This window comes from Hibiscus syriacus, unplaced genomic scaffold (assembly GCF_006381635.1).
Source record: "Hibiscus syriacus cultivar Baekdansim isolate YM2019G1 unplaced genomic scaffold, ASM638163v2 tig00002655_pilon, whole genome shotgun sequence".
In the NCBI taxonomy this organism is placed as follows: domain Eukaryota; kingdom Viridiplantae; phylum Streptophyta; class Magnoliopsida; order Malvales; family Malvaceae; genus Hibiscus; species Hibiscus syriacus.
Window position 1 is genome coordinate 380,474 of NW_024061938.1, and position 11,341 is coordinate 391,814.

At 35.0% G+C, this 11,341-nt stretch overlaps 2 protein-coding genes across 3 annotated transcripts; both read left to right on the top strand.

Moving 5' to 3' along the window:
- The first annotated feature begins 182 nt into the window (after positions 1-182).
- Positions 183-3,515, top strand: LOC120148337. Of its 2 annotated transcripts, none has more exons than XM_039161493.1 (3): positions 183-504; positions 2,843-3,394; positions 3,456-3,515. In XM_039161493.1, exons 1-2 carry the CDS (start codon positions 199-201, stop codon positions 3,377-3,379), a joined length of 843 nt encoding a protein of 280 aa, XP_039017424.1. In that variant the 5' UTR covers positions 183-198; the 3' UTR covers positions 3,380-3,394; positions 3,456-3,515. The 2 variants fall into 2 exon arrangements, with proteins under 2 accessions (XP_039017424.1, XP_039017433.1); XM_039161502.1 differs by having other exon boundaries at positions 2,843-3,392; positions 3,427-3,503.
- Positions 3,516-7,838: 4,323 nt separating this feature from the next.
- LOC120148352 (bifunctional TH2 protein, mitochondrial-like) lies at positions 7,839-10,824 on the top strand. Its single transcript, XM_039161509.1, has 5 exons — positions 7,839-8,251; positions 9,048-9,156; positions 9,727-10,017; positions 10,139-10,553; positions 10,630-10,824. Exons 1-5 carry the CDS (start codon positions 8,046-8,048, stop codon positions 10,707-10,709), a joined length of 1,101 nt encoding a protein of 366 aa, XP_039017440.1. The 5' UTR covers positions 7,839-8,045; the 3' UTR covers positions 10,710-10,824.
- Positions 10,825-11,341: the final 517 nt, after the last annotated feature.

Genomic DNA, 11,341 nt, shown 5'->3' on the forward strand with positions numbered 1-11,341 from the left:
AATATGATTTTAATTAAATAATCAAGTGATCAAAACAGAAACGTGAGAATAGTTGGGTGACCAAATAGAGAGTTTACCCTAATTTTTAGGTAGGTGATCATTTTGTGATCTTTCATACTTGGAGGACTATTTAAGCATTATACCTAATTAATAATAACCTATAAAAATTAATTAATAAATGAATTTATTCTCAACTCAATGGCGACTCAGCTTCACCACTTTCTTCTGCTTCCATCTCCACCTCTCACTTCACTACCTCTTCTCAACCTTAACAAATCCTTAGCGATTACCTCCACCACTAACAACATACTACGCTGCAATTCCACTGGTTTCCCTCGCACAGATGGACGGTCCAGATTCGATCCTCAAAACTCCAACGACGAAGACGATGAGGATGAGTTCGAGTTCTCCAGCGGAGCGAAGCAGAGGATATGGTGGTCTGATTTCGATGATTACGATGATGTCTGGGAATTAGATGAGGATGATGAATTCTGGGTTTTTAAGGTAACTGATTTTATTTTCTATAATTAAGCTTTTTTTATTTGAGGATGATGAATTCTGGGTTTTTAAGGTAACTGATTTTATTTTCTATAATTAAGCTTTTTTTGGGTTGCTGATAAAATAAATTATTTGGGTCAATATTTTGGTGTTGGGGAATGATGTGAATTTGGGAAGCATTTGATTGAGAGAAAAAAACTAGGGTTTAGCCTTGAGGAAAGCATGAATTATTGGTTAGAAGATAGTGGAGTTGCTTTGCCATACTTTTAATTCTATGCTTCTGACGATTCTACACTAATTGAAAGTTATCTTAGAAGGGGGCTGCAAAAATAAGATTTTTCTAATTGTTGCAAAAACAATTTGGGGGAGTTATGGGAAATGGTGATATTCTTGCATGGTTATGTGTCTGTCTCCATAGCATACATGTAATGGATGTAGTTTATGAAGAAAAAGCTCACCGATTTTGCATCATCGGTGGTAGTAGGACTATAAATGAGACGAGTCGAAATCGAGTATTGTTAAGCTTGATTTGACTTGAAAAGATCAAAGCTGAGTTCAACCCGATTCGAAAGCTCTGAGCTTAAACTTGTCATGTTCGACTCAAACTCAAAATAAAAAATTGAAACTTGACTAAAGCTCGAAAAAACTTGAACTCGAAACATTCTCAGACTTAGTTCAAGTTCGAACTCGAACTCGGTTCAAGCTTGAACTTAAACCTTAAGTACATGAAAATCTTATAATGCAATTTTTTAAGAACAATAAATGAATGTTAATATTATTAATAGGGCTTAATACCCGAATAAGTGCCCAAACTATATCCTTTTTCCCGAATAGGTGCCTACAATATTTTTTTGCCGATGCAGGTGCCTAACATTACAAACGTTACCACTTAGGTGTCCGAGCCATCAACGGTGTTAATTTCTCTGTTAAGTGACACGTGTCACAATATTATAATTTTAGATTTTTTTTAAATTAAAAAAATTATATATTTTTTAAAAAAGAAAACATATAAATTTTGAAATAACCTCAAAACTTTGAAAACCTTCATTTCAACCCTTAAACCCACGTCGCCCGTAGCCCTTTGCCGTCGACAAAGCTCAACCCGACATCACCTCCCACTGGTGACCATAACCCCTATGAAATCGTGATCGATCGACTGTCGATCGATGTCGAATCAACGTTTCAAACCCCGCATACTCTAGGATGAAAATCACGATCTCACGCGATCTCGATGACCAATCGGCGACAACTACGATGACATATAACTACGATGATGGCATAGACTACGTTGGCGGCGGTGGTCGTGGCTGAAAAAGGCCGCGACGGGGGGTTAGTGTTAGGATTTGGGGATTTTGAGGGTTTTTTGTAATTTAAAAGAATATAGGTTTTTAAAAAATATAATAATATTTTTTAAAAATATATAAATTTTAAAATTACCATATTGTGACACGTGTCGCTTAACAGAGAAAATTAATAGCCGTTACGTCCCGGACACCTAAATTGGTCACATTTGTAACGTTAGGCACCTGGGTGGGCCAAAAAGTATTGTATGTACCAATTTGGGTAAAAGATATAGTTTGGGCACTTATTTGGGGATTAAGCCTATTAATAATTTAATTTAAGAAGTTAAAATTTAATTATTATTATTTTTCGAGTTGCTACGAGTTTTTTGAGTCGGGTATTATGTAGCTCACTTCAGCTCATTAAGAACTCGAGTCGAGTCCATTCGAATCAAATTTTGACCGAGTAGAACTCGAGTAGCTTATGATCTGTCTGTCTCATTTATAGCCCCAATCGGTAGTATCACATCGCAAACTTATGTCACTCGGATTTGCGTGAGTGTCGGATAAGGGTATAATTGGACTCCTTTTAAGGTTTTCCATGTATTTGGAGGTCATATCCTAATATTTATGTGTCGGACATGAGTGCCAGGCAATGGCTTCTTTAAGAAAAGAAAGCTCGAGCAACATGGTGCAAACACTGGTCACATAGTAGTGAATTTTAGGGCTGTTTATAATAACCAATTAAACTATATTGTCCAGCCAAAAATGTAAGAATAAAAAAGAACCTCTGATGTTTTTGTACTTGGGGGAAAAAGAAGCATTGATGCACATGAACAATGAAAGAAGGAAACTATGATGAGAAATCCCAATAATTTCTGATGTATTTGAAGTAGTTAAAACTTAAAAGTATAAGAATAGTTGTATTAGGCATATTGTTTAATTCATTATAAAGTTTAGGTTTCGTTTGTTTACATATCACATTTTCTTCATGATATGATGTGGATTTGGGTTTCACTCTTTCAGATGAATATGGTAAGGTACTTAAAGATTTCTACATACAGGTATTTAGAGCTTTTGGCTGGATGTTACCAGCCATTGCCATATCATTGCTGCTTGGAACCGGACCAAATGCTTTTATCATGGCATTAGCTGTCCCTCTGGGGCAGTCAGCACTTTCACTTGTGTTTGACAAGGTTTCGGGAAGGACAAGTAAGAGTTGGAAATCCACCCCCAGGCGTAGGACCAAGAAGAAACAATTTACAAGGGCTGCTGCAAATAACACAAGAACAAACAAAGGAAAACGAGAGTCGAATAAGAATGGTGAAGAGAAGACAAGTTATAACTCGTGGTTGAATTCAGATGGTGGTTTACGTGATAAGGGTGGTCAGAGAGTCCCAAAGTATGGCGGATGGGATCAATTGGATGATCAAGTGGAGACCCAAAAGAGGGGAACAAGTCAAAAGGGGAGTGGAGTACCGAAGCAACGAAAGGAGGGTAAATTTAGTAGGATAGGGAGAGTCAGAGACACACCGTTGCTGCTCAGGTTGTTGATTGCCGTTTTTCCATTCTTGGGATCTTGGACTAGGTTCCTGTTTTGATTTTTCTACTGCCGGAAATTATGAACTTTACATTGCTGCCGCTTAGGAGTGCTCGTCCATGCTGGACATCAAAAGAAGCCATTGCAATGGTGCTATCAACCAAGTGCCAGCTTGGTGCTGAAAGTAACCTGCGAAAGAAAAAGGTAAATAATTTGGTAATGTCTTCCCATAGCATTTTGAGTTTGCATCTTTGTTTGTGGCCAATTCAAAGCTTGTGTGACCTTATAAACTGCATACCAGTGGGGTAAGAGTGGAGGAAGTGAGCAGGGATAGATAGGAGGAGAAATTGAAATATAATCGTAGGCAGTCTCGTATCGATGAATGGACTACGATCTTTGTCGAACCCCATACCACTGCATTCCTGGATATATCCTTGTTCATCTGTTCGAATGTGATAAAATCTTAGTAGATTACAATTGATATTTATATGCATTGCTAGCCAAAGAAACTGCCTCTTCTTCCGTGACCCCTATATAACTGATCGATTTGCATCCTATGCCTCCCGTGATCCTTGGCACGAAATCTGTATGCTTCTGCTACGGTGAACTTACGGTCGTATACCATCTTCATCTGCATATGTTGTTGTTTCTCATAGAACCACAGATGGTGGCCTAATGGCCGCAATATGCAGCAAAGTAGCTTGATTGAAGTATCTTTCCAATAAACTTCCCCTTGCCATTTTCCATTTTCCATTTTCCGAACAAGCACTTTCCATAGCAGGATCATAGTTAGTACAGTGATTCTTAAAGGTCCAATTCTACGGTCCATATATCTTCCAGTGCTTTGTCCTTTCACAATGGACCAACAAATTCAAAAGGGCATTTTCTACTGAATCGTGGATGTTTAGAGGTTATAGGTTCAAGCACCAGCGACTGTAAATGTGATTGGACGTTCATTGTCAAATGGTTGAGGGTACTTATATATTATTTTGTAGTCATCTTAATTTAATAAAAAAATTAGTTAAAATAAACTCATTGAGTGACCTAAGTAGTTAAAAGAAGCGTTGTTCTCTCATGAGATCCTTGGTTCAAGCATTTGCGTTTGTAGGTGTGTGCGTATTGTTAATGGTTAAAAAAGATTATGATTAGATGATACTTTTTATAATCACCCTTAGACTATTAAAAAATTATTTAAGGCTTCTAATCAAGAAATATATATATATGTAGTGAAGGTTTGCATCATTTATAAAAAGAAATATGAAATCGATTTATTTTAGGGAAAAAAAGTACTCACTAATTGTTTATCGAGAGTGAAGGTTAAGGAACTCTAAAAACAAAATGCTAAATAATGATTCTTAGTGTCTATGATTTTGAATAATATAACAAAACAAAAACTCGGTACGTAGCTATCAAGCTATATTAACATAATTTTAAATAATAAATGTCAATATTCTAAACGTATTTTTTATAATTATTTTGGATTATTTTATAGAATGACAATAAGACCAGCGCTGTTGTATGGATCAGAATGTTGGGCAACCAAGAAGGATCACGTAAGGAGGATTGAGGCCGCAGAAATGAGAATGCTTCGATGGACATGTGGTAAGACTCTGAAGGATATGACGACAAACTCTGCTATTAGGATGTCCTTGGGGGTGGTGTCTGTTTCCGAAAAATTGAGGGAGGGAAGACTACGGTGGTTTGGGCATGTCCTTAGGCGACTACCGTCGGATGCGGTAAGGAGGGTAGAGTCGATTACAGTCGACGGTGCCAGAAGGAAAGGACGACCAAGGCGAAAGTGGGAAGACTGCTTGAGATCTGATTTGAGGGATTTAGCCCTTACCGAAGACATGACCTCTGATAGGAAAATATGGAGGCTAAAGACTAGGGTAGTCGAGTAGTGTGGGTCACATCTATAGGGTGTATCACCTCTGTCTTCTTTTAATGTCTTTGTAGTATTTTTCATGACTTATACTTTTTATACGTTTCTGTTATTGGTATTTATGAAGGATTAGAACTGGGCTTGCTAACGTTTACTTCTGTGTACCATTCTCTTCATGTTTCCTCTTTTAAATTTAGCCGGATCTTATCTTATGTTTATGTCTATATGCAGAGATTCTTTCGCAGGGATAATTATGCAGGGATTAATTCCCGTTACAGACGCACATTTGATTTTAATGACTGCATATGAATACTGTTTAGCTATGTATTTATTTATACATGCATTGCATTTTATCTAAATTTTTAATTTTCTGACTGCCGGAGGTCTTCCACGGAAGTTACTCTCAACCTGGCGTTGGGGGTAGCCTACTACCCTACCTCCCCCTTACCCCATACATATGGGAATTGGGTTTTGTTGTTGTTGTTGTTGTTGTTGTTTATTAATAAAACAAATTTTAAAATAAACTATTTAAGATGTCCATAATAAGAATAAATAAAATGTAAAAAAACAAAAAAAAAAAGTTGAGAGGACAAATGGAAAGAAACTATTATTAAAAAAAGAAGCAAGTAAAATAACAATAAAAAATAGATAAGAAAATAAGGAACTATAATTTTTTATTATTTTCTTAAATATGGATTGTCAAACTTTATACTTATAAACCAAAAGCCCAAAGTTCTAATTATGATGCACATCAATAAATAATATATATCTATATCACTGTCACTTACAGGGTTAATAAAAATAACATGTCTCGTTAAAATTTTATTAAGAGAAAAATTATATAAAAGAAAGTTATTATCGAGGGTTAATAAAAATAACATGTCTCGTTAAAATTTTATTAAGATAAAAATTATATAAAAGAAAGTTCTTGTCAAAGAAAAAAAGAGTATATATATATATATCTCGTGTAATACTTTGTCTCATTGAAAATCTTACTAGGAAAACTCAATTAGATAAAATAACGATTAAAAGATAAAGAGTACAATGTACAACATCATATAATTTGAGAGTCTTCACAATTCAATAAGTAAGCATAAACATCAATTTCTCATAGAATGCTTGTGTAAATACTTGTTTTAAACACGTTCGACTTGCACATTTATTTTTTAAGATAAAATTCGTATAATATTTTTTTCATATTTTAGCACCTCTTTTATTTTAGCTCAATCTTTAAAAGTTCTAATCAATTTTTGTCACATCGGTACAAGATGATAAATACGAAAACCTCTTCCAACGTCACTTATTTTTACGCGAAAAAAATCACAATCTAAAAGAAAATTTTAAACAAAAATTATTTTTGTTGTTAACTTTTTAAAATAAAATTTGAGTAAAAATGCCTCATATATGTATAGCAAGTCAAATGAGAGAGATTTTGTAATAGATTTATCTGGTTGTAGTTTGTTAAAGCAATAAAATAGCATATTTATTTTTAAAAAATATATAATTTTTTTGAAGCTATTTAATTTTTCTAAAATTATTATTTAAAATATTAAAATAAATAAATAAAATATTATTTACTAATTTAATATATCATATCATTAATTCAACAAATCATGATAACACTCCTGTAATTAAATTAAAATTTTAATAATAATTATATAACTTCTAAATTTTATTAAGGCTTAGCAGGAAAAAATTTGCACAAACTATACATTTTTTTAACTTTAGGTGTCTATTTTTTTTTCTCAAATCAAGTGTCCAATGTTTATGAAGTTATTCTTTTAAATGTCCGTGTCGTAATTGTTGTTAAAAAATTTATTATCCGACATGATACGTGTTTATATTTTTAAAAGATTTTATTTTAAAAAATTAAACTATTATTTTTATTATTTTTTTAAAAATCTCCCTCCCTCTCTCCGAGGCGTAAACTTCTTTTGTCCCCCTCCCTTCCAAGTATTACCCTAATTTTCTTCTCTTTTTGTCTTCCTCCATCCTATGCGCTACCCTAATTTTCCTTCTCCCTCTGCCCCCCTATCTCCCAGGCGTTTCCCTAATTTTCCCTCTCTCCTAAGTGCTACTTTAATTCTCCTTCCCCTTTCATCTACCTCACTTTCAGGTACAAAGTGTGTCCCTCCCTTCTCCTTATCCCTAACTAAATCTCTCACTCATTAAATTTAAAGTTAGAGATTTATGATCCCTCACCCATTAATTTTGGGGTTAAAAATTTAGGAGTTTAAGATAATGGCAAAAACAATAGCCAGTTAGTGGGTGGGCAGCGACAGAAGTGGTGACTGAAAATGATTGATGTCGATCGAAAATATTGTTTGAAATTAGAGACTTTAAGATTTTTAATTTTTTTTTATAATTTTAAAGAAATTTAGGTGTTTCCTTAAGAATTAATAATATTTTTAAGTTTTTCAAAAGAATTTTTTTTAAAAAAAATATAAACGTGACAAATGTTAAAGAACAATATTCTTTAATGGTCGTTATAACGTAAAGACTTAAAAAAACGTTGAAAACGTTAAACAATTACTTTGAATGAAAATTTTTTACCAACTAAAATTAGGTTAAACTATAATTTAATTATAATAATTTAATTATTTTACCTTTTTTACACCAAAATGAACAGTATAAATAAAACACATTCCCTCCCTTTTCACACTGTCCGCTCCTCTCCTCCGCCATTACTACCAAAAGCAACTGCCAACTCCACAATTCTCTTCCTCTGATCCGCTCGCTCCTTTCTTCTTCTCCTTACCCGATCACATCTCTCTTCAAACTCGCCCGATCCCGCAGCCGATTCTGCTCGTTTCCACCTTCGCCTACTCGGAGATCTTCGAATTCAATGGCGATCCTTCCAAAGTCCTCCGTTGACGTTATCCCCACCGATGACCGTCTAGCGAAAAGGTTTTGGATCAAGTTTCGTAGAGAATCCATGCTTTCTCTTTACTCGCCTTTCGCTCTTTCTTTGGCTTCCGGGTCTCTCAAGATCGACACTTTTCGTCATTATATTGCCGAAGATGTACACTTTCTCAAAGCCTTTGCTCGTGCGTGAGTCTCTTTTTTATTTCTCTTTTTTTGGTCTTTTTGATGGAATTTTCAGTTTGGGTCTTGTTTGTTTTGTAGAATGAATTTTTGGGTTTGGATGCATTTTTTTCTTTTCTGTTTGATTTATTTGCTTGTTTGGTAGTACTGTACAGTATATGCTAAGATGAGATGTAAGGGATTTGAAATCTCAAATGGAGATGTACTTTTTGCCTATGTTTAGCTTCAATGAATTTAAGTTTAAAGAAAATTGAAGAATCGACATAAACCCCTTGTGTTATTGAATTGGCGCATGCCTTACATCCTTGTTGATATTCTGTTTAAGGGAAATGATAATGGTTTTTGCATCGTCTTGTTGAGTTGAAGAGAGTGGGAATTTTAGATTTTCATTTTATGAAACTCTGCTGATGATTGAGAGTTGATTTTCTATTATAAGATTGAAACTAGCTAGCTACAACCCCTTCCTAGTTTTGGTTGCTGAGAAAGTTTAGGAAAAGAAGATGAATGGAACTTTAATTTCTAAGCACCACTTGGTTGCTCAAGTAATTCTTCAGATGTTTATTTTATTTTCTGTGTCAGCTTTCGCAGCAACTAATTGGAGGGTTATATTGTTATTATTTGGAGAAAATTAATTACATTGCTTGAGGTGGGTCAGTTCCCAGAATTTAAATTGACATGCAGTGCCTGATGAAACGGAATATCTTTGCGCTCTTAGCTAGTTTTATTTAGAATTGCCTTCTGCTGTTTATACGTAGGCCCAGGTCCTTAGTTGATTTCTTGTTTTCTTCAATCTGGGTTGTAGATATGAATTGGCAGAAAACTGTGCTGATGACGATGATGCAAAATTAGCTATCTCTGAGTTAAGGAAGGGTGTCTTACAGGAGCTAAAAATGCATAATTCTTTTGTACAGGTATGTAAATATGGTTCTTTTCTGTTTCTTACCACATTCTCAATTATTAGAAAAAGTTCAGATGAAAAAAGGAAATTGAATCTTGCTTTCTATTGTCATTGCTTGTATATTTATTAGACATTAGCACCGACTATTAGGTATATTGGTCTCATGGAGATTCAACCATAGGTCATTCTGGCATATGAATTCGTCTCCAATAGATTTTAATCCTGTCTTTTTATATATTTATTGGATATCATTATCCCTTTGATTCTTCTTTCTGATCATATAGATGGCTGTCCCATGAAATATCCAGTCCTCTTCCTGGTGACAAATTTTTGATTGGATGAGGGTTAGATTTTGATATTTTAATTCCACTAACTCACCAGTTAAAGAAATAAAGAGATTTGAGTAAATAATCATACTTTTTTATCGAGTAAATTCTATCTGCCTTGTTATGCAATTTACAATACAATAAAGCTTCTTTTTCACTCTAAGATAGGTATTTATTATTCTATATGCATTGCTTTGTCTCCTAAGTTCTTGTCTGGTTAGGGGTATCTTATTGGTCTGAATGCTCGAATTCTGCAGGAGTGGGGTTCTGATTGTGTTAAAGAGAGCCCTGTCAATTCTGCAACTGTGAAGTATACCGAGTTCTTGCTGGCAACAGCATCTGGGAAAGTTGAAGGACTAAAAGCTCCAGGGACACTTGCCACTCCATTTGAGAAAACCAAAATTGCAGCTTACACTCTAGGGGCAATGACACCTTGCATGAGGCTGTATGCCTTTTTGGGTAAGGAGTTTCAGGCACTTCTAGAATCCAATGAGCATGACCACCCCTACAAAAAGTGGATTGAGAATTATTCTTCTGAAAGTTTTCAGGTGTGGTATTGATAGCATTCATTGTTTGCAGTAGCCAACTTGATTACAGTCTCGGAGCTAAAATCTTTAGATAAGTTGCCCTTCAAATTCCATGGCTCAACTATTGATTCTTTGAATTTAGGCATCCGCTCTGCAAACTGAAGACTTGCTGGACAAACTTAGTGTCCCTTTGACAGGCGAGGAACTAAACATCATCGAGAAACTTTATCACCAAGCAATGAAACTTGAAACGGAGTTCTTCTATAGTCAACCGCTTACTCAGCCTACTATTGCTCCTTTGACTAAGGAGCATGACCCTGAACAATATCGTCTTATTATATTTTCTGATTTTGATCTTACTTGCACGGTTGTTGATTCATCTGCCATTTTGGCTGAGATAGCAATAGTAACAGCCCCAAAATCTGATCAGAACCAACCAACAGGTCAAATTGGTAGGATGTCGTCTGTTGAGCTGAGGAACACCTGGGGTCTACTTTCTGCACAATACACAGAAGAGTATGAACAATGCATAGAAAGCATTTTGCCTTCTGAGAAAGGTATTTAACTATGAAACTTTGCATAACGTGTAAATAGTTCCTTCACATCGACTTTGTACTTCCCGTGGTTTTACAGTGGAGTTCAACTATGAAGCTTTGCATAAAGCACTTGAGCAACTCTCGGACTTTGAGAAAAGAGCAACTCTCGGACTTTGAGAAAAGAGCAAATTCTAGGGTGATTGAGTCAGGTGTGCTTAAGGGTCTAAACCTTGAAGACATTAAACGAGCTGGTGAAAGACTGATTCTTCAAGATGGTTGCATTACCTTCTTTCAAAAAATTGCACAGAATAAAAGTCTCAATGCCAATATCCATGTTCTGTCATATTGTTGGTGTGGTGATCTCATTCGGACAGCTTTTTCTTCAGGTACGGTTGTTCTCTTTCAATGGCTTTCTTTCCACCATCTTCTAATTCCATCTTGTTAGTTGCTGTGAGTGCTTTCTCGAGTGTTGTGTGGTTTAATTATTTCATTTCTCTTGAGAAACTGTATGTCCAAATTTACTCTTTGACAGTCAATACTGACAGTAATTTAAAATAATTCATCAAATTTTTGGATCATCTTCCTTTTCATTCCTATTTTTCCCCCTTTTGTTCCCTCTACGTCTATTCTCAACAAGGTAACAATTGATGTTGTCGCTCCGATGGTTTTCTCTTGTCGCCGTCACCATCAAACGATTATTTTTCTCTCTTACTTTATCAGTTTAGATTCTCCCAAAACAACATGAAAAAATATAATTATCATTTTTTTGTTGTTCGGGGTTTCTCCTGTCGAAAAGACCAAATAATTCT